Source organism: Pelophylax lessonae, assembly GCF_965119305.1.
Source record: "Pelophylax lessonae genome assembly, chromosome: 1".
Lineage (NCBI taxonomy): Eukaryota > Metazoa > Chordata > Amphibia > Anura > Ranidae > Pelophylax > Pelophylax lessonae.
Window position 1 is genome coordinate 273,446,659 of NC_138768.1, and position 22,988 is coordinate 273,469,646.

The window sequence follows — 22,988 nt, forward strand, 5'->3', positions numbered from 1 at the left end:
CCCGGATTTCTTCATGTATTTCATTGCAGGTCTGTTGACTCATGTCCACAACTGGCTTGTATCGGATGACGCGAACTCTGCGGTGGTGCTTGAGGCGGCGCTTCTGGGGTCCTATGAGGCACTGCGCAACGCCCTGTTCCGTGGCGCCCGTGCCCCATATCCCCTTACCAACTCTATGAAGGCGGTCATCAGGGCTTGGTTGCTGGTCTCTCCTTATACTAAATCTGACCCCCACGGGCTTTCGCCTAATACCCCCTTATGGCGTAATCCGGAGTTGCCTGAGTTCTTACTCATTCCTGACCCGTCTCTGTGGGCCTCTAGGGGTATAAAGTGTCTCTCACACATTTGTCAGGGGAGGGTTTGCTGAGCTTTGATAGGCTTAAGGCCAATTTTGATCTTCCCAACTCATACTTTTTCAGGTTCCTGCAACTTCGCCACGCCTTTCGGACTCAGTTTGGGGGTTCTCCCCCTGATATGACTCCGGCGGATTTGGAGCTCCTCCTTAGGGACGAAAATCTTCGGAAACCGCTGTCCTCCATCTACAGATCCTTGCTGCCAGGCGTGCATGTGGGTCTGGAGAGATTGCAGGAATTCTGGGCGGCGGAGGTGCGGGACCTGGACACGGAGGATTGGGAGGATGTCTGGGACTACCCGTTTAAATATTTGGTCTCCTCGAGGGACCGGCTGGTCCAATTCAAAATTGTACATAGGTTCCACCTTACGCCCTCCAGATTACACAGGGTGTCTTCTGACATCCCGGATGCCTGTTGGCGCTGTAATGGGGATTCCCCGTCCTATACCCATATGATCTGGCACTGTCCGTCCCTGCTGGGGTTTTGGTCTGAGGTCCGGGGTTTCATTACCAAACTGACTACTATTCCTATCCCGGCTAAGGTTGAGATTTGTATTTTGGGGCTGGTGAACGGGCTGGCCCATTCTGTTGCTACACATACCCTCCTGGGGCTTCTGCTCTTCTATGCCAGGAAACTGGTGGTGATGCATTGGAGAGCCCCTGGGATCCCGACGTTATCACAATGGAAAACGCTGGTGAACTCCATGATACCTTTATATAAAGCGGTGTACAAGTTTAGGGGATGTTCCAAAAAATTCCACAAAGTGTGGGATCTGTGGTTGGATGCTGCAGATACCGCTGATGATTCCTCGGCTCCGGCCGTTGATGTAACTCGACCAGCTACTTAGGTTTATGTGTATATATGCTTTGCGCTATATGAAGCTTGTGATCTACGGTGTGCACTGGACCGCGATTGGGAACACCAATGCTTAGAGGACTCGGTACATACCTGTGATACTCTTGACTATCTTTGAGCTGCAGCCACTGTTGGGGGGTTAGCGGGGGGTCCCCCCCCCCCCATTGTTTGTTCTGCTCTCTATGTTCTTTTTGTTTCTCTTTTTTTGTTGTTTTATTTTTTGAGCCGGGGTATGCCCAAATGGCTCTGTTTTGTATGTTGCTATAAAACTTAATAAACATAATTTTCAAAAAAAAAAAGTGAAAACACTCTGTAAATACAGATGATTGCTTGTGCACCAGGAATATATACGGTATATGTGCGTAAAAGGCAAGTTATATTTCACACAAAAATAGTCACCATGCATTTACAAAAGCAACTTTGATATTTCCTATGATATGGCTTGCATATGGTTATATTTTACCGTAGGTGTGCAGTGTACGTGAAACAAAATTAAAGATGTTCACACCTCTGAAATTTCGGCAAACTGAGCATTGGCCTGGCAGCATTTCTCCGCTGTCTCCATGGCAACCTCGTAGTTGTCAACAAAGGCGCGATAGACACCCAGCTGACTGGCCTGAAAGGTCGAAAGAGGAAAGATTAAAATTAAAAATGCAGAGTGAAGAGTTAAAAAAAGCAGTCACATAAGAATTACAAATCAGGTCTAATAAGCATTCTGACTAAAACAGAGAGAGAGAGAACAAACCACAGAAGAGCAATGTAAATGCAGAAATATGTCAAGGCTGGTATAAGCCTTAGCTGTCCCATAATAAAACGATCCTTTGACCTATACAAGTATACAATTTTAAAATTACAAGACCCCACCAAAAAATTCTGCTCTTGATAGACAGATTTGGCTTGGAAATCCTAAAAGATTTTTTTTAACTTCCATCATGTCCCCAGCCCTATCCTCACTTCCCCTTCCCCCAGTGCTCCCAATTCCTCCTTCAAGTCTTAAGCCCCGTACACACGCACAGATTGTTGGCCGACCGATCGGCCGTCTTTTGTCCAGTGTTGTTGTGTTGGCTGAAATGTGATCTAGACTGCACACGAATTTTGTCGGCCAACAAAAACCAACTTCAGAAGCGATGTAATGTTCTGGTCTACTTTTCGTGTGTTTTTTCTTCTCTGAGCATGCCCAGTCTTGCTCATCTGACTTTTGTCGGCCGAAATCTGTACTGACTGACGAACAATCGGCCGTTCTGGCGACGGCCAACAAAAATTTTATAGCATGCACACCAGATTTTGTTCGGCCGAAAAGTCGCAGTCGGTTGTCGGAAGCATCATACTAACAAGCCGACAATCGGCCGATCGGACGTTGGCCGAAAATTTACGGCCAACAATCGGTGCGTGTGTACGGGGCTTTAGGCAGCTCAGATTATTTGATTGTCTTTCTTTCCACTATGCCCAAAGCGCTATTGTGGTGCAAGGGGGGCATGGGGAACCTTCCCAGCTGGCCCAACACAATGATTACATCTAGCAGCTGGCAGTAAATGCATTTAAAAAATCCAACAGGCTGTTTGTACCCAAATCCATTGATTGATCGACTGCCTGCCCATAGATGGATCAAATCTTGGTAGGTCCTTGTTGAATCAGCTGTATTTTGATCCACGTATGGCTGGCTTTATACTCACCCACCCCCAATCCAGCAATGTATGCATGTTCCAAGCTAGGCATGAATCTCACCGCACCTTCAGTGTCACTTACAATTCCACTTACTCCCCTGCAACTCCCCTTACTGTTGGGGTCCCCCAAGGTTCTGTCCTTGGACCGCTACTATTCTCAATCTATACCTCCTCCCTGGGTCAGCTTATAGCCTCCCATGGCTTCCACTACCATTTCTATGCTGATGACACCGAAATCTACCTCTCTACCCCTCAGCTCACCCCATCAGTCTCCTCTCACTTCACTGATCTACTAACAGACATATCAGCCTGGACGTCTCACCACTTCCTCAAACTGAATCTTTCTAAAACCGAGCTCATAATATTTCCTCCTCCACGTGCCCCTTCCCCAGAATTCTCTGTCAAGATCAATGGAACAACTATCAGTCCTTCCACACATGCCAGGGTGCTAGGGGTAACCCTGGACTCTGCACTGTCCTTTCAAGCTCACATCCAATCCCTGTCCAAATCATGCTGCCTTAACCTCCGCAACATCGCTAGAATACGTCCCTTTTTAACCAATGACACCACCAAGCTTTTAATTCACGCCATGGTTATCTCTCACCCCGACTATTGCAACTCCCTCCTCATTGGATTACCCTACATAGATTATCCCCCCTTCAATCCATAATGAATGCTGCTGCAAGATTTATCCACCTTACCATCCGTTCAGTGTCCTCCGCCCCTCTCTGCCAATCCCTTCACTGGCTTCCACTCACCCAACGAATAAAATTCAAAGTGCTAACAATAGTTTACAAAGCCATCCACAACTCTGCCCCCAGCTACATCACTAACCTGATCTCAAAATATCAACCAAGCCGCTGTCCTAGGTCCTCCCAAGACCTCCTGCTCTCTAGCTTCCTTGTCACCTCTTCCCATACTCGCCTCCAGGATTTCTCCAGAGCTTCTCCCATTCTTTGGAACTCTCTACCCCAATCTGTCCGACTGTCCCCTAATCTATCCATCTTTAGATGATCCCTGAAAACCGTTCTCTTTAAAGAAGCCTACCCGGCTACTAACTAATAACACTGTTTCACTTGCTCCATCAGCCCATCCCCCACAGCTATTGCCTTTTGTATCAATTGACCCTCCCTTTTAGATTGTAAGCTCTAACGAGCAGGGCCCTCTGATTCCTTTTGTTCCAATTGTATTGTAACTGTAATGTCTGTCTTCATTTTGTTAAGCGCTGCGCAAACTGTTGGCGCTATATAAATCCTGTATTATAATAATAATGAACATGCACTCTGCACTCCCATTCTCTCTTCTGGATCTTCAGATAACTAACAACAGAAGAGCCAAAACTCTATAGGAGTAAATGCAGAATACAGAGAGCATGGACCCAGAAGGCTCTGAAATCTAGACAGTAATATCTTGCTGGGTCAGGAGCAGGTGAATATAAAAAAAACACACAGGCTATATTGTTGAGGTGCCTGTGGGAATATGCATGGTTTAAACTTTATATCTACTTTAAATGCAATCCCGGTACAGAGACCTGGGTCACTTTTTTTTGACCTGGGCAATTCTTACACTAAATATTAATTCACCATGCTGTTGCAAATATAGCAATCCCATATGGGCTTGTGAAATGCATTTCATATTTGTTTGCTGAATGCTGTCGCTATTATTATGAACCCAGATAGTACTGTATGGCCTAAAGTTAGTTGCACCCTTCCGCTTCCTTTTTTTTTTTCTTAAGAAAAACTCATTTAACTTTTTAAAAAAAACTCAAAAATCGGTCACAGAGAAGTTTCCTAGTCAAAGGTCTTTTTCTGGCCCTATGCTATGATAACAGTTTCGTTCATGCTTCACAATGACTCCATTCCTGTCTCCACAATGCCTGAAGCACATTCATTTATGAACACATGGTCATATAACAGACAAAGCAAATTCCAAACATTGTTCTAGAAGCCTAGCACAAGTTAAAGGGACGCTTTTGGCAATTCTAAACTATCAATAATCATTGTCTGCTGAAACCATAATTATAATGTTTTCATTAAACTACACAAAGATGACATTTCTATATTTAGTTTCCAGGCTACACACTCACCAGTTTTTGGAAAAGGTCCCCTACTCTCTGCTGGTGGCTCCATTTCTGCACCCGTGGAAACAACGCATCATAAAACTCTTTATGGATTTCATACAACTCTGGGACTTTGAAGAAAATGGTTTCAATCTGCTGGATGGTCAGAACTGGCTGTGACGTGGTTGCTGCAGCTTTAAGGGGTTTCATTGGCTGCAGAAGGAAAGACATCAGTCTACTTTAGATCCTGCAGACAATATTGTACATATAGGCATAGAAGAATCTGTTGACTTACCAGAAGCAGAGCCTCAAGGTGGCTAAGGTAGGTTTCCTCACTTGCCAAGATTGCAGACAACACCCACTTCCTCATCTCTAGGCCTTTCTCAATATCCAGCTCATTCTGTGGGAAGAGAAGGACAGTTTGAGCCAGTACTGGGAAACAGGTCCTATATGAAAACATTTTAGGTCTGTCCTGTAATCACCTTTTTGGAGATTTAATCAAAATCTTACGCACACCATTTTTGGATGCTTGTATTGTCCATGTCAAGTGACCATATAAAGCAAAGTGGTGGGGAATATATGCGGGCTGCCACTCCTGACCTTCTGAAAACACCAATAACTGTCTAGAGATTGAGAACTAGTTCCCTGGTATTGTAGTCAGGGCACTAACATTGAAAAAAAAACTAGAAGTGAGCAGTTGCAGCCTCTGTATTACGCTCAGTACAGGCATACCCTGTTTTATGTATTCTCACTTTACGTACACTCGCGAGTACGGACACAGCTTGGTCAGCTTGGCATTGCACTACTCCCGATTTTTACAATTGCCATCTATGGGAAATCTTGGTCAGCTTGACATGGCACTACTCCCAAACCATAAGTGACCGGGATACCAAACTTAGGGAGCATCGAGAGGGGACCCAGGACTACAACAGATCCGGCCAGCTTGCCTAGGTAATCTACCATTTCATAGTCCTGGTTCCCCTTAACATGCTCCCCAAGTTTGGTGTCCTTGTCACTTATGGTTTGGGAGCAGTGCCATGTCAAGCGGACCAAGATTTCCTATAGAGCTAGTGTGTTTACATGCATTGAGAAGTGAAAAAAGGTATTGCTTCACTTTAAGTACATTTTCATTTTACATACATGCTCTGGTCCCATTGTGTACTTAAAAGTGGGGTATGCCTGTATGGTTTTCCTCTGGTCACTTATAGGCTGATCCATCTTCTTAATGCAGACAGCAAGCAAGAGGAGAAATCCAGTCCAGTTTAGCAATCTGCCTCTATATTAAACTGGATAAAATCTCACATTTTCGCTCCAGTGCACATCAGGGACACTGACCACTGTTGATGCTTTCTTCACTGACGCTCCAGTGTGTGCCATCAATATTTTTTTTTTGCTATTTGAACATGTTTTAAGCATTCTAGTGTCACAATGCAGATAATTGTTCTATTATCTGGAAAAATTATTAATCCCGTTGAAACCATAGGCTGCGATCAGTCCAATATTTACTTTGCTCTTGCATGGACTCTGTTTCAGAGCTTCATAGTCCAGGGGTCTTCAAACTTTCTAAACAAAGGGCCAGCTTACTGCCCTTCATTCTTTAGGGGGGGGCCAGCAGAAATATAATTTTTTTTCTGGTATCAATGGGAGTAAGTAATGCCCCATCTTTGGTATTAGGGTGAGGAATAGTGCCCAATTATTGGGGTCAGTGGGAAAAATAGCAAAATAGCACCCCATTGTTGTCAGTGGCAGGAATTATGCCCCCATTGTTGGTGTCATAGGGCAGAATAGTGCCCCCTATCAGTGGGATAAATAGTGGCCCAATCGCTCTGGATTAAAACAAAGGACATCAGTTTGGAGACCACTGTCCTAGACATTCCTTGGTCAGATGGTTAGATATGTTTAACTCACAACCTATTATTACAATCAGTATTTCTAATTTATGACCATAAGTGTGAATTGGAACATACCTAGGCTGTTCAAATTATTTTTTTTCCCAATTTCTTTTTCTGCTGTTAAAGCATCCTTTAGTGCTGAGAATTTAATTATTACACATACACAAGTTCTCATCAAATACTGGGTGTTTAGCCCATGTGTGCGAGGCTCCGATGTTTAGGTGCGGGCATTAGTCCCTGGGCGCATACGGCCCTAAACATCAGTAGCAGTCAGCGCAGCTTTCAGCCTCTCATGGAGTTTAACTGGCTGCCGGCAGTGGGGCTGGACCTGTGCTTTCTGTACTAAAAAAAGGCCGGAGCCTAATGCACAGGGGCTAAATACCAAACATGTATGGGGCCTTATAGCTCCATTTGAAGTATAGCTCTTGGTTTGTATTTATTTTTAGGTAAATTTCATTAACCATTCTGGGTCACAAATTATGTTTGCAATATAGCCAATACTCCTACATTCACTTACAATATATCTCCTGAAGAAGCAGACATCATTGTCTGTGAAACGCGGTGAGAGGAAAGAGTGCTGCCCGCCTCCAACTGGACCAGTTATCTTTTTTCTGAAGTAGAAGTGGTATCTTCAGAGGTAAAGGTTTAAGAATCTATTTATGGACTGAGGTGTGTGGAAAAAAACTCTCAGAATTGTAAAAAAAAAAACCTCTGAAAACTAGAAATTTTATGTGACCGTGGTGTAATTTTTATGAGTTTGTGTTTTTTTTTTTATTGTTTACAGAATTTTGTTTTAAAAAAGTGCATGTTTTTATGAAACTATGTAGTCATCATTGTAGCACCTGCAAAGTCCCTAAAAAGTTGTGTGGAATAACCGGAAGCTATAGCTCTTTACTGATAGGCCTTGCTGATCGACTCCAGGGCCAGTTCACACCTGAATCGCACAGGAACGCGCTCCACATTCCTGTGCATTGCAGTGCAGTGCGATGTTCAGCCTATTTTCTTGAATGGGCAATCGCACTGGATCACAACAAAAGTACAGCACACACTACTTAAAAAAAAAACGCACTGCATCGAACTGCATGGTAATGCCGTACCATGCAATCTGGTGCAGGCATTTGCACTGCATTTGTGATTTGCATTTGGGGGGTGTCCATTAGGAATACACTGACACCCGCAGCAAATCACACACCCAGTGCTTTTTGAACACTGTGTGGGCAAATGCATATAAACATGGTTTTCGTGCATCGCTTTCTGATGTGAACAAGCCCTCATTCAGCATGTTTGGCTGGTATCACAGGAGTCCACAAGTGTGGCATGCCTGAGGTCATGGGGATCTTCAGCTCGACTGTACCAATATTGAAATTGCTACTCTTGTAACTATTATCATCATAAGATTTGCATTTATTAATACTCAATGTATTATTACATGTGTGAATGTTATTATTCACTAGCAGCATGTTTGGAGGCTTAAACTCAATTTGAATTATTCAAATTCAAAGTGAGATTTGAACTGTTAATTTATTACAGGTATTTATATAGAGCTGACTATTTACGCAGTGCTTTACATAACCACTTAACGCTAAGTGACATACGGATACATCACCCAGTAGTTAGACCGGGATGATGCCTGTAGCTCCCGGTATTGTTTTTTTTCAGCCAATGGTCCGCTTTCTTGTAGAAGCAATCCTAACAGCTAACTGGAGCAGAACATTGGCTAAATGGTTGTCACTTCCGCCTAGCAGCACTAGCGTCGCCGATTCAAAACAACCACGACACTACCTGCCTGGAGTTTGCCTGTGTCTGCATGGGTTTTTTTCTAGGTACTCCAGTTTCCTCCCATACTCCAAAGACATGCTAGTAAGTTAATTGCATCCTGTCTAAATTGACCCTAGTATGTGTATCTATGTGAGTTAGGGACCTTCGATTGTAAGCTCCTTGAGTGCAGGAATGGATGTGAATGTAAAATATACTGTATATGTAAAGCGCTGTGTAAATTGACAGCGCTATACAAGGAACCTGTAAGAATTAGACGCTGGATTGCTTTTACAAGCCGTGACAGGGGGCGTCCCCCTCCGACTGCTGTCGAGGGCTCTCCTGTCCTACCAGGAGACCCGAGTGTGAAGCCAGCTGACCATAGAGCTAACCGGGGACCAGAATGGCCCAATCATCTCTATGGTCTGAGAAACTGGGAGCAACAAGCATTTCATCATCTCCGGTTTTGCCTGATGTCAAACAACTGGTGGTTTAAAAATAGCATCAGATCACACTGATCTTGGTAAGATCCGAAGGTTTTAGGGACAGAGGAGAGATCTGGAGTCTAATAAACCTCAGATGTCTCGGTAAAGAGTACTTGTCACTGCCTATTGTTATAACAAGGGATGCTTACATTGCTTGCGATAACAATAAAAGTGAACAAAATAAAATTTAAAGAGACAGTGTAATAATAAATCATTTTAAAAAACTTGCATGCAAAGAAGAACACACGTGTCGATATGCAAACAGCAAATTCCACCACACATGTGAGGTTTTACTGCGAATGTCTATTTGAGAGCAATAATTCTAGCATCAGAACTCATGTGTAAATCTAAACTGATAACCTGTAAAGGCTTTTAAAGCGTTGCTTATGAATAATAAAATGTATGTAGTTTGTCGCCTTGGCACAGTTGTGCGCAATTTTAAAGAGTTTGAAAAATCGCTGCGAAAATACCATGTGACAAAAAAAAAAAATTTAATTCTCTAGGGCCTCGTAAAAAAAAAAATATATATATATATATACACACACACATACACATACATACATATATACACATATACACATACATACATACACACACACACACACACACACACACACGATTTAAGTAATTTTCTAGCAAAAAAATACAGATTTTTACATGTAAACAGAAAAGGTAAGAAAATAGGCCCGGTCTTGAAGAATATAATATTCACATTATTCCCTGCCCTCAAGGAAGATACAATCTAACTTCCCTATCTCATATGCATACAAACAAGCACACACATACATGGGCCCGCGGTTTACTCTAAAATTTCAGACTAAGGGGAAAAGTAATGGCATGTCAAGTTTAATTTTATGGATGCCTTTAGGCTTTTAATAATAATTTTCTTTTCAGTGCATGTCAAATATCATCTCTGCTATTTCCTATATCAAAAACAGAAAATTAACGGACATCATAAAACCTAACCTAACATAAAGCTACTAAAGTTTGAACAAGGCTAAACAGGTCTATTCCTTCATTGATCACTCTCCTCCTCATTTTATAAAGGCCACTTACTGATTTATTGGATTCCAGAGATGCAGAGGAGAGGGTGTCTCTGCTACCACGGCTCTTGGCACTGAGCTGAGGGGAAGAGCTTGGAGAATCATCAATATATGGCATAAGGTCATGCTGTGCCCTTTGTTCTTCTGTAGTGCCTGGAGGTGTTCTACAATTTGGTACATCTGAAGAGGAGAAAACATGGTCCAAAATGTATGAATTGTCGTAAAATCAGGTTAAAAACCACACATTTATTAGAATTAGGAGAGCAAAAGGGTCTGTTAAAGGAAACATTACATTTTTAGATTATCCCCTAGACTTAGCTACCAGAAGCCTAAAACAATTACGATCATTTTTAAAGGCAGAAGTTTTTTTTCTACCCTAATGCATTCTATGTAATAAGGTAAGAAACCTTCTGCAAGCAGCTCCACCCCCAGCCCCCTTAAAATACTTACCTGAGCCAAATCTCAATCCAGTGATTTGCCCGAGAGCCAAGACTCTCTCCTCTCATTGGCTAAGGCAAGGCAGCGGGAGCCATTGGCACCGGCGGAGACCCGAGAAGAGGAGAATTGAGGCTGTTCTGTGCAAAATCTTCTACAAAGCTTTAAACAGACACTGATAGAAGTTACAAGACTGCTATATACTGCTGACTAGAAAAGGTATTTAGCAGTTTATATTTAGTAAAATAATTGTATTTCCATGTTCTATGTACTTTGGGAGACCAGATATAGTAAATGCAAGGCCCTGGGTATAGTAACACTTTAATTATTGCAGGCATTTATCATAATTCGTTAAAATGTATGCAAAACAGCACTAAGGTCGGCCATACATGGAGCAAATTATTTTTCCTGATCAATACAGACAGTGTGGATGCGAGAATCCTTCCTGCCGAACTATTGTCTTCTTTGGGCGGGGGGTTTTGGGGGAAGCCATCCCCGCCAGGAGAAGACAGTGGTTATTGCTAGCGGCTATAGCAGCCACTAACGATAATCGCAGGCAAAACCCGGCATACTGGTTGTCCCCAAGTTAATCGCTCAACTTGGTACATTCAGCCTGCCCATAAATGGTTCAAACCGGCTAAGATTCGAACCGTGTATGCCCGGCTTTAGGCTATGAAGGGCAGAGTGCCAATCGGGCTCTGCTGCAATGCACATATGTTGACAGTAAGCATGCTAACAAGGAAGTATTCTGTTACTCTTTCAGTGTCCTTTCACTACAGAAGGGGGCAGGACGGTGACTAAGCTTTATTGTTTACCTTCACTGGAGAAAAGGGAGGTCATCTACCTTGCTGTGCTGTATGGCACTTATAAAACACAATAGTCTGGTTAAGCAAAGTTACATTTCCTTCAGCAGGTAAAACATTTCCTATGTGTACATTTTAAAATGTGTATGAGGCGGTTTTGGTCCAGAGATCAGCTATAAATTCACAAATCTCTCACTTTCCAGCTTTCTAAAATACACATATTAAAGAAGAGGGGGAAAAAAATGTTGGGACTTTACATGAGGACATGACATGGTAGGGTCATATACCTCCATCCCTATCAATTGAATAAAAACAAGGGGGAACTGGGACTTTGCATGAAACCGCGGGTGCAATCCAGGGAAGTTGGATAAATGGGTAATATCACATGTATGATTAATGTGTCCATGTGTAAAGTTATAGCACAACAAACATAACATATAAAATATTGCATTTAATTCATGAAAAAACATGACATACAATATGGTAATAATAATAATAATCATCATCAGGTAACAATTTATCACATATAATACATGAATATCATCGCATGGTACATAGCATAACATGATTGACAAAAAATGTGCAATGTTGACCTAGGTGTCTCTCTGGTTGAATAACAACATAAAAAATAAATACTTAAAAAAATATTAAAATTTCATAGAGGTATACTATAATAAACGTATCATGGTAAAGCGTGGCATCTAAAATAGCTCTACGCGTTTCGTGAATATGCTCACTCATCAGGAGCAGATGCGATGCATACAAATGTACATATCTATAAAAATATACAAGTAAATTGGGTTAATATATCAGTGGGCCCAAAAAAAAAAGGGGAAACAAAATAGGGGAGAATAAAGGAACAGAGGGCTACAGGGTCTTTTCCGGGAGCTGTGGTAATGGGGTTCATGGAAGTCACTTGATACTGGTGACACATGGTGGACAATAGAGAGGTATGGTGGTCCCTAATGGTCCCTAATAGTGAAATAAAGAGTATTAGTAATATATCAAAAAGGACATTTGGAAGGGTAAAAAGGTGTGTAAAAGTGTGGTGACGTATATACTCAATTAGAGAAGGCGATCAAAGTAGAATGAATGTGACAGTGACTCCAAAAATAAAAATAAAAGTAGTCTTCTTTGCTTTGAAAGCAAAGAAGACTACTAAAGAGAAGGATGAAAAAATCATAATTCACCGGTGTAAAAAAAATCAACCAATGATAAAGTGAGAAGGAGATTAAATGTAGAAGAAAGTGATAATAAGCAGGTGATACCTTATGTAACAACGTACAAGTCGTATTTAGGGTGGTGCAAGGTTCCCAAAAGAAGAGCAATAAGTGTTGGTTCCAACAGAAAATGCCGCAGATAGAAAGATAACAGTCCAACGGACCCCCCAACCTCATGCCAGCGTCAATCATGACGATGGGGAGAATAAGGATCGCCCATGCCAGTCGGCAGTTGGCGCCAAAAGACTCCCCCATATGGACGCAGATAGATATATACCATCCAGGCATGCAGCATCAGGGCGTCACACGCATCGAGTGTAGGGCGTGGCGTCGATGCACCGCGGGTATCCGCCCGACTCCCCATAGCCGAAGGGCAGAGGGAGAAGGGTAAAGCCCCGGAAGTGCATCACAGCTCCCGGAAGTGGAGGAAACCCCAGGCATCAATGAATACAACATTGTAATAATAATAATTGGAAGGGTACCTATCCAATAGTAGATTCCTCTGTAAGAAAAAAGGGGGGGGGGGAGAACAAGAAAGAAAAGAAAGAGGAGAAAAGTAAGAAAATGCAGAAAATTCCCCCTGGTTTTTATTCAAAATACACATATTATTACTTCAAGTTATGAGTACATAAAATCCAGCCTCAGGTATTTTAAAATCTCTTTTTTTGGCAGACACACAAGAGAAATGATAAAGTATGTATATAGCGGCGATATGGAGCTTAGACTGTAAGCTCCTTGAGGGCAGGGAATGATGGTATGTACAGTAAAGTGCTGTAAAAGTATAAGCACTATGTAAAGATCTGTATAAAATAATCATTTATAAAGTTAGATCATATCAAAATGACTAGTTAACAAGCACTTTCTAACCTGCTTCCCTATTTTTTTGCTATGGCTGTCGTGAGTACCCAATAATAATGACTGCATCTAAACAGTTGGAATCAGTGGTTATGGGTATCCTGAAAAAAATCAAGCCATATACAGAGTGAAATAGGAACTATTAGCAATTCATTAGGAACCAGCCAAAACTCTCTTTGTCAACAGCCCTGTGGGCACCACTCCGGCAGGAGCCAGGAAGAAAATGGTCAGCCAAATGGTGCCTGCATCCAATCAGATACAGGTACTGACAATAGTCGCAGCAGAAGATTCAGCCATCTGCGCTGATTAACATGGATAGATTAGGCTGAATGAAAAAGATCTGTCAGTGTATAGCCCATTTTACAATCCCTCAACCACTTTTCTTAGGCCTTAAGACGGTTATAGACAGTTCCCAAGTGAATTGATCAATCAACTTTGCTACAACCAGCCTGATGGATTATTTATGTGACTATTGCCAGCAGCATTAGCCGCTAATAATAATAATTACTGTGTTCTACCAGCTGGAATGCCGGGAGGGATTCCGCCATCAACACTGACTGTGTTAATGGGGGAATCAAACAATTTTCTTTCCTGGTTGTGGTAAAGAAAATTGCACTATGGCTGGCTTTTAGGTGCTGGTAGAAGGCACAGATGCACTGTCCAGCCCCACTGCTGGCAGTTTGTAAAAGTCTATTATGCCTCGTTTCCACTGAGTGGTACAGTACGGTACGCAATTTTTCCCGTTTCCATTGTCAAAAGTTGTGAATGGTACCCCAATTCCGAACCATACCGTACCACTTTTTTTGGGAGCCTTTCGTTGGGGTACCAAGCACATTAGTACCGTACCAACAGGGTGGAGCTACACTGTTCAGGTACTATTGAGCTAAGGTACTGTTGGCGGTGGAAACCCAAGCCTGATCAAGGTGTACCGTTCCGAACCATACTGAACCGAACTGTACCGCTCAGTGGAAACGAAGCATTAGATACTTCCAGCTGCTGTGGCTGTAAGGGTTGGACAGTGCACCAAGTGCTACTAATGTTTAGCGCAGTATGCACCCAGTGACGAATGCCCTGAACATAGACTGTATGTATCTTGGGCATCTATCCCTAAACGTTGGTCAGTGCACCATACAGCCACAGCAGCGGTCAGTCTCTCAGACTTTTACAGACTCCTGGCAGTGGGCCTGGACAGTGCATCTGTGCATTCTGCCAACACCTAAACACTGGAGTCCCATGCTAAACGCCCAGTTTCCCCTGGTGTCTCATGTAAGCACTTTCTGTACAGACCTGTAAATCTTCATTACGAACAAGGACTAGATACAGAAAAATACAAATGCTTTGATATACATGATCACTTGGAATTTCCATGGTCAAAAAGCTAAAAAAAAAAAAAAAGCCCTACTCCTGTTTCACAGTACGTGAAAGATGACTGGTGGGAGGGAGCCGTTCCACCGTGTAGTAATTAACCAATTAATACTATCCACTTGTATGTGATATATTGCTTCTACAGTAATTATCATACATGACTGCTTTCCAAACTCAGTCTAGCCCCCCACCCCCCCGCCCCCTTCATTCCCAGCTTTTGTGTATGCCGCTTTGCAACATAATTGAGTGCAACATACATGCAACCAACCCTGTGAAAAACACAGCTCTGTTCTGCCTGATTATGCAGAAAATGAAGCAACAACAGCTGAAGCGGTGGAAACACGAGAGCAGGCAGAGCCCCTACTCGTCCCTCTGTGCCCCGCAGTGTTTATATTTTTGGCCTCGACCCGTTTTCTACATTTTCTCATTCTTTCCTGCACTGCTTTGCCCACTTTGCTCTCACTTCCTCGTTGACATACAACATAGGAATTGGAGAGTGGTTTTTCCAGTCTGATTGGTGAGTTAGGAAACCGTGTCAGTTTCACACAGATGTAATCTCAGAGAGTGACATACACAAGGGTTAGGGAGTGGGATGAAAAGAGTGATGACGGCATCAAGATAGACAAATAGTTTGCATATGTGGGAAAAGATGACCCGTGACACGTACGGGATGCACGCTTCTACTGGACGATCTATTAGATAGCTGTATGCCACAGGACAGGAATGCAGGACGATAAGTGAACTGAGCCCATCTGTGTGATTGGAGCTCCCATCGCCAGGAAACCAAAATCCAGGAAATTGGCCATCTAATGGAAACATACAAGTAGCAGCCAAAACTCAGCAACACGCCAACACATACTAGGCTGATCACAGCTTTGTACCTTTACCTTGTTGTAGTTCTAATGCAATTAAACGCTGTATATCTCCATCTTCCATTGGTGATATTGCCCAACCCTAAAGGCAGGTATGAAAAGAACTGACGCTGATAAGTGAAAACCATGCTGGTGACTACAGTAGATTAACAGTTCCCACCTGCCATAGGTTTTAGTGATTAAAAGCATACATTTGATTGGCCATACAACACTACATGGTCGACTAAAAGACTGGCGCATGCCAAAAAAGTGTCAATTTCTTCACGCCTGCTTAATTTGTGGTTCTGGTGACAAGTTGATCAAAATGGCGCATGCTACTTTGTTCATTTGTGCATGGTGGTGGTGTGCAAGTTTTGGGCCTGCTATAGCTGGCAATACACTGAGTGAAACTGGCTACATAGGTGGTCCTGTTGGCCCTCGCACGCCTGATGTCCTTTGATTGACAAACTGGAGAAGCCAGGCGGAAAATTGTCAGCCTAACAGCGGCGGCATACAATCAGTTTGTGTATTCCGACAGATGCTGCCAAAAAGTCTTAGAATACAACAGCCTGGCGGGGGGATTCCTCCATCTGCGCTGTTAGCATGGATGGAGGAATCTATTGGATATTTATCCTTCAGCCTACATGAAAACTGTCTAACAGTGTATGGTCAGTTTCACTCGTGTGCGTGAATCTGAGGCAATCTTCATCTCTTGCTTCTCCCCTTCCGGCATTGCAGCACCTTGCTGGTCTGTCCATACACATCCGCCTTTTTTTTATTCTTGTTCTGCTGACCATCCCTGTTTACAACTGCTTAATTATTTTGGCACACTCAGACATTAGCAACTGTTACATAGCACTTTTAACATCATTTGGTGCAACACCACATAGAACATGTCTTATACTTCTACCACTAATTTGGTGCAGAAAAACACAACAATATTTACACCACAAAATGTATGTATTTCTCTTCATGAAATTCCCTCCTTCATCCTTTCCTTTCCTGTATTTGGTCTACCAGACCCACTCAGTTCTTTGGCAGAAAAACAGCTACCCGCATTAATCCACAGCTCCAAAATATGCATTTTTCATTTTTAAACACATGTCTGTAGATTCTTGTTGAAGTCAGGACCGTGTCAGCGCTCTTTGACAATTGAGAGATATGACATTCTGGAGGAGTCTGACTAACCACCCAAACTATAATCTATATAGATTTTTCTTTTCCAGATATACAATTTTGTTAAAATGTTTGGTCAAAGATTATATATATATATATATATACACATATACACACACACACACACACACACACACACATATACATATACATATATATATATATATATATATATATATATATATATATATACACATACATATACATACATAGGGTACGGAAAGTATTCAGACCCCCTTAAATCTTTCACTCTTTGTTATATTGCAGCCATTTGCTAAAATCATTTAAGTTCATTCTTCTTCCTCATGAATGTACACATAGCACCCCATACTGACAGAAAAACACAGAATTGTTGACATTGTTGCAGATTTATTAAAAAAGAAAAACTGAAATATCACATGGTCCTAAGTATTCAGACCCTTTGCTCAGTATTTAGTAGAAGCCCCCTTTTGATCTAATACAGCCAGGAGTCTTTTTGGGGAAAGATGCAACAAGTCTTTCACACCTGGATTTGAGGATCCTCTGCCATTCCTCCTTGCAGATCCTCTCCAGTTCTGTCAGGTTGGATGGTAAACGTTGGTGGACAGCCATTTTTAGGTCTCTCCAGAGATGCTCAATTGGGTTTAAGTCAGGGCTCTGGCTGGGCCATTCAAGAACAGTCACAGAGTTGTTGTGAAGCCACTCCTTCGTTATTTTAGCTGTGTGCTTAGGGTCATTGTCTTGTTGGAAGGTAAACCTTCGGCCCAGTCTGAGGTCCAGAGCACTCTGGAGAAGGTTTTTGTCCAGGATATCCCTGTACTTGGCCGCATTCATCTTTCCCTCGATTGCAACCAGTCGTCCTGTCCCTGCAGCTGAAAAACACCCCCACAGCATGATGCTGCCACCACCATGCTTCACTGTTGGGACTGTATTGGACAGGTGATGAGCAGTGCCTGGTTTTCTCCACACATACCGCTTAGAATTAAGGCCAAAAAGTTCTATTTTGGTCTCATCAGACCAGAGAATCTTATTTCTCACCATCTTGGAGTCCTTCAGGTGTTTTTTAGCAAACTCCATGTGGGCTTTCATGTGTCTTACACTGAGGAGAGGCTTCCGTCGGGCCACTCTGCCATAAAGCCCCGACTGGTTGAGGGCTGCAGTGATGGTTGACTTTCTACAACTTTCTCCCATCTCCTGACTGCATCTCTGGAGCTCAGCCAGAGTGATCTTTGGGTTCTTCTTTACCTCTCTCACCAAGGCTCTTCTCCCCCGATAGCTCAGTTTGGCCGGACGGCCAGCTCTAGGAAGGGTTCTGGTCGTCCCAAACGTCTTCCATTTGAGGATTATGGAGGCCACTGTGCTCTTAGGAACCTTAAGTGCAGCAGAAATCTTTTTGTAACCTTGGCCAGATCTGTGCCTTGCCACAATTCTGTCTCTGAGCTCTTCAGGCAGTTCCTTTGACCTCATGATTCTCATTTGCTCTGACATGCATTGTGATCTGGAAGGTCTTATATAGACAGGTGTGTGGCTTTCCTAATCAAGTCCAATTAGTATAATCAAACACAGCTGGACTCAAATGAAGAAGGTGTAGAACCATCTCAAGGATGATCAGAAGAAATGCAAAGCACCTGAGTTAAATATATGAGTGTCACAGCAAAGGGTCTGAATACTTAGGACCATGTGATATTTCAGTTTTTCTTTTTTAATAAATCTGCAACAATGTCAACAATTCTGTGTTTTTCTGTCAGTATGGGCCGCTATGTGTACATTCATGAGGAAGAAGAATGAACTTAAATGATTTTAGCAAATGGCTGCAATATAACAAAGAGTGAAAAATTTAAGGGGGTCTGAATACTTTCCGTATCCACTGTATATATATATATATATATATATATATATATATAATTACCACAAGTCCTTAAATAGCGCTGTCAATTTATATATTGTACATTTACATCAGTCCCTGCCCTCAAGGAGCTTACCATCTAAAGGTCCCTAACTCACATTCATACATACACTAGGGCCAATTTAGACAGGATCCAATTAACCTACCAGCATGTCTTTGGAGTGAGGAAGGAAACCTGAGTACTCGGAAGCAAGGGGGTGTTGGGGCGGAAAGGGCAGAAGCCCTGGGCGGCACAATTTACTGGAGGGAGGGGGCGCACGTGAAATGCAGTGTGCTTCTAAAATATTTCTTTACCTGGGCTGGACAAGTACACTGATAGTAATTGAGAGTCCGGGAGGCAGGATGGGAGAGTAGACTATAGTGCTGTCGGCGCTGCAACCCAGAAGAACCAGTGTGTCAAATAATTAAGCAGATGGGCATCTGCAAATGAATCTTCCCAGGTTGTTATGTGACACAGTGTCAGTGTGAACTGCCTCTGGCTGAATTGGTTTAACCATGAACTATTTTTGAAACTATGGCTTTAAAACAGCCTCCCTAGTACTGTACTCAAATCTCAACCATCGAGTGAACAAATGACAGCTTTCTGCAGTATTTGAGGACAGATGTCGAACTGAACCTTATGCCCCGTACACACGCGTCGAAAATTTGCAGGGAATTTTCGTCCAACTTCCGATCTGCCGATTTTCAGCTTGTTAGTATGATGCTTCCGACAACCAACTCCGACTTTTCGGCCGAAAAAAATCTGGTGTGCAGGCTATAAAATTTTTGTTGGCCGTCAACACAACGGCTGATTTTCGTGCAGTCAGTATAGATTTCGACAGGGAAAAATCTGATGAGCAAGACTGGGCATGCTTAGTGAAGAAAAAACGCAAAGAAAACAAACCAACACATGACATCACTTCTGAAGTAGATTTTTGCTGGCCGAGAAAATTCATGTGCAGTCTAGGCACATTCCAACCAACAAAACACAAGTCGGACGATCGGTCGGCCGTTAATCGTTGCGTGTGTACGAGGCTTTACTCTCCAGCTCTTATCTCTCTTATAATACTTGCCATCATTCACTCTTCCAAAAACTTAACCAAAAGGCACGCTACATGCGTCGATGAGAGGAGGAACTTTGTAAGTCTCTTTCATAGGAGGACTGGGGAGCTCTATGGGAAGCCACAGATAAAACCTTATGTAACATACTGGCTGTAGAAAACTCATACCAAATGCTCTTTAGATGGTATCTCACACCCACCCGAATGGCTAAATATGTTCCCCAATAAAACCTATCGGGTTTCTGAGTGTGTGGTCAAGAGGGCACACTGCTACATATTTAGTAGACTTGTCCAAAAGTACACAGTTATGGATTCATGTATATACGCTACTCTAGACCACTTTGGGCTGTAACCTATGTAAGGACCAGATAGAGGCATTCCTAAACAAGGGGATTTTATGTCCTGTAGCAAAACTCATCACTTTTATATTTGCTGCTACAAAAAAGACAATAGCTAATTCTTGGAAGTCCCCTGTGTTCAACTTTTCTGTAATTCATTTGGGATTGTAAGGAACCATGATTAATGAGAAGCTAATGTCTATGTCATCAAACACTTGCGAAAGGTTCTCAAAAATATAGTTACCATGGATCTCATATTCCCAAATGAACCAAAGAGCCCTTAGCCTTTGTTTGGTCAATATCTGGGACCCATGGGGGGAGATAACCCCCTACCTCTAACTCCTATCTCTTGATAATTGTTTTGTGTCCTGGATTTCTGTCTTCTGACTTTGGAGTTGCTCTTTTGATGCTTCTTTCTGTTACCCTGTGTTTCCACCGATTGTATACTTTGCTGTATCCTGGATTGCTGCCCTGTGATCTTGCTACTTGTCCCTTGCTGTGCCAGGATTGCTGACCGGTGACCCTCAACTTAACCGCTTAAGGACCAGGCCAATTTCTGATACTTGTTGTTTACAAGCTAAAAATCCGTATTTTTTGCTACAAAATTACTTAGAACCCCCAAACATTATAAATATATTTTTATAGCAGAGACCCTAGAGAATACAATGGAGATTGTTGCAATACTTTATGTCACACCGTATTTGCACAGAGGTCTTTCACAAAAAAAAAAAAAACAGTCAAGTTAGCCCAACTTTTTTCTATAATTAAAAAGATAACATTGCGCCGAGTAAATAGATACCCCAACATGTAACGCTTCAAAATTGCACAAGCTCGTGGAATGCCAACAAACATTGGTATTCAAAAATCTCCATAGGCGACGTTTAAAACATTTCTACAGGTTACCAGTTTAGAGTTACAGAGGAGGTCTAGGGCTAGAATCTTTGCTCTCATTCGAACGATCGTGGCGATACCTCACGTGTGGTTTGAACACCGTTTACATTTACATTTCCCTGCCATTCGATACCAATAGGCAGCACCTTTCCGAACAGCCAGCTTCTATCATACCAGCTGCTGTACACCCGGGCTGAATATGTCTTGTCTTATATACCCAAGGGAGTGACTGGCCTCAGGTGATCCACAAAGATGAAACAAATCCTTCTACATAAGTTTTACTTGTATATATGCTGTCTTCTCTTCCCTACACCCCTTCAAAAAGGGCAGAATCGTGTTAAAATCCTTCTGCATCTGTGAGGAGCAGAGAGGAGGGGGTGGAGAGTTACAGTTACACTGTGTGAGAGCTGATTGGAGGAAAGGCACCCCCCTCACACACACACTCAACACAGCAAACAGTGAAGGAAGGATACAGAGCTGTGTTCTGAATAGACAAGTTGTGTGCTGAGCTCCCCCAAAAATGCAGTTTTTTTTTTAATTTTCTGAGCTCCCCCAAAAGTGCAGTTTTTTTTAAATTTTCCTTGCATGTGATTGGGTATTCTTTCTAAAAGTGAAACTTTATCTCATTTACTAAGCTCGGGAGCAACTGCACTTGCACTTTCCAAAGTATATACTCTATTTGCCTTTAGTAAATCAACCCCTTAGACCAGGGGTAGGGTACCTATGGCCTGCGAGCCAAACGTGGCTCTTTTGATGGCTGCATCTGGCTTGCAGACAAATCTTTAATAAAAGGGGTGCGTGTCCGGACGTGAGCCGCGCTGGACGTGTAGTCCCAGAGCTCCACCGCGTCTACCACTCAATCCAGTGCCATCCGCATAGCTGTGCCAGGTGCCAAGGAGATTTCTGCACCCATCGATGGTACACTTTGTGGGCTACCCACCACTACCCTCAGTTAGTCTCTGGGTGACCGGATTGCCGCGCAACGGACCCCACGGCCTACTCGGGGTACTGCCGCCGGCTCGTGTGCTGTGCATCTGAGGGCCTTGGCAATCACCGCCCGGTAAGGAGACCTGCCATCCGCTCCCTGTGCCCCGACAGACACGATCTCCTTCCCCCTCTGTCACCCGGGGACCCGCCTCGAACATCCACTTCTGAGGCCTTCAGCGGCCGGCCGCCATTTTCTCAGGGCCTATACTCACCTCCATCACTCGCAGGCATGCAGGCGCTTCACCACTCCGGCCTCATTGCATACCTGCCTGCTTTGCTCTCTTCCCGACCGGACTCCTGGCACTTTCACATGGCTCCATCTACTCCCTGTATAGCTGCGGCCCATTAATATGAATATTAAATAAAGGTTCCCGACTCCTGAAATATAGTGTATGGCTCTCACGGAATTACATTTGAAAATATGTGGGGTTCATGGCTCTCTCAGCCAAAAAGGTTCCCGACCCCTGCCTTAGACCTTTGGAGAGGGATAAGTATGAAATGTTGTAAATAGATACGTTTTTTCCTGCACTGATCTGCACTGATGAGGCCGCACTGACAGGCACTGATGGGGTGGCACTAATATGCAGCACTGATGGGCACTGATAGGCAGCATTGTTGGACACTGATAGGCGGCACAGATGGGCACTTATAGGCAGCACTGGTGGGCAATAATGGGTACTGGTGGGCGGCACTGAAAGATGGCAATGATGGGCACTGCTGGGCAGCACTGATGAGGTGGACACTGGCAGGCAGCACTGATGGGGAGGGCACTGGCAGGCTGATTGCCATCCTTGGTGGCCATGGTGGGCATCCCTGGGGTCATGGGTGAGCATCTCTGGTGGTTCTAGTGGCACCCCCCCCCCCAGGGTCTGCACTGGTAATCAATTCTCTGATTACCAGCACAGAGCCCCCCCCCCGTCAGGAGAGCCGCAGATCGGCTCTCCTCTACTCGTGCCTGTCAGGCACGAACTGAGGAAAGCTGATCAATGGCACTTCCTATTTACTATGTGACCAGCTGTGATTGGACACAGCTGGT

At 43.3% G+C, this 22,988-nt stretch overlaps 1 protein-coding gene across 1 annotated transcript in view; it reads right to left on the reverse strand.

The window, feature by feature from the left end:
• BCR (BCR activator of RhoGEF and GTPase) overlaps window positions 1-22,988 on the reverse strand; it is a 95,916-nt gene that overhangs the window by 39,560 nt on the left and 33,368 nt on the right. Inside the window, exons 2-5 of the mRNA XM_082259900.1 lie at window positions 10,120-10,286; window positions 5,227-5,331; window positions 4,959-5,144; window positions 1,717-1,824 (exon numbers count right to left, since the gene is read on the reverse strand). Coding sequence (XP_082116026.1) covers window positions 1,717-1,824; window positions 4,959-5,144; window positions 5,227-5,331; window positions 10,120-10,286 — 566 coding nt within the window. The remainder of the gene's footprint in view (window positions 1-1,716; window positions 1,825-4,958; window positions 5,145-5,226; window positions 5,332-10,119; window positions 10,287-22,988) is intronic.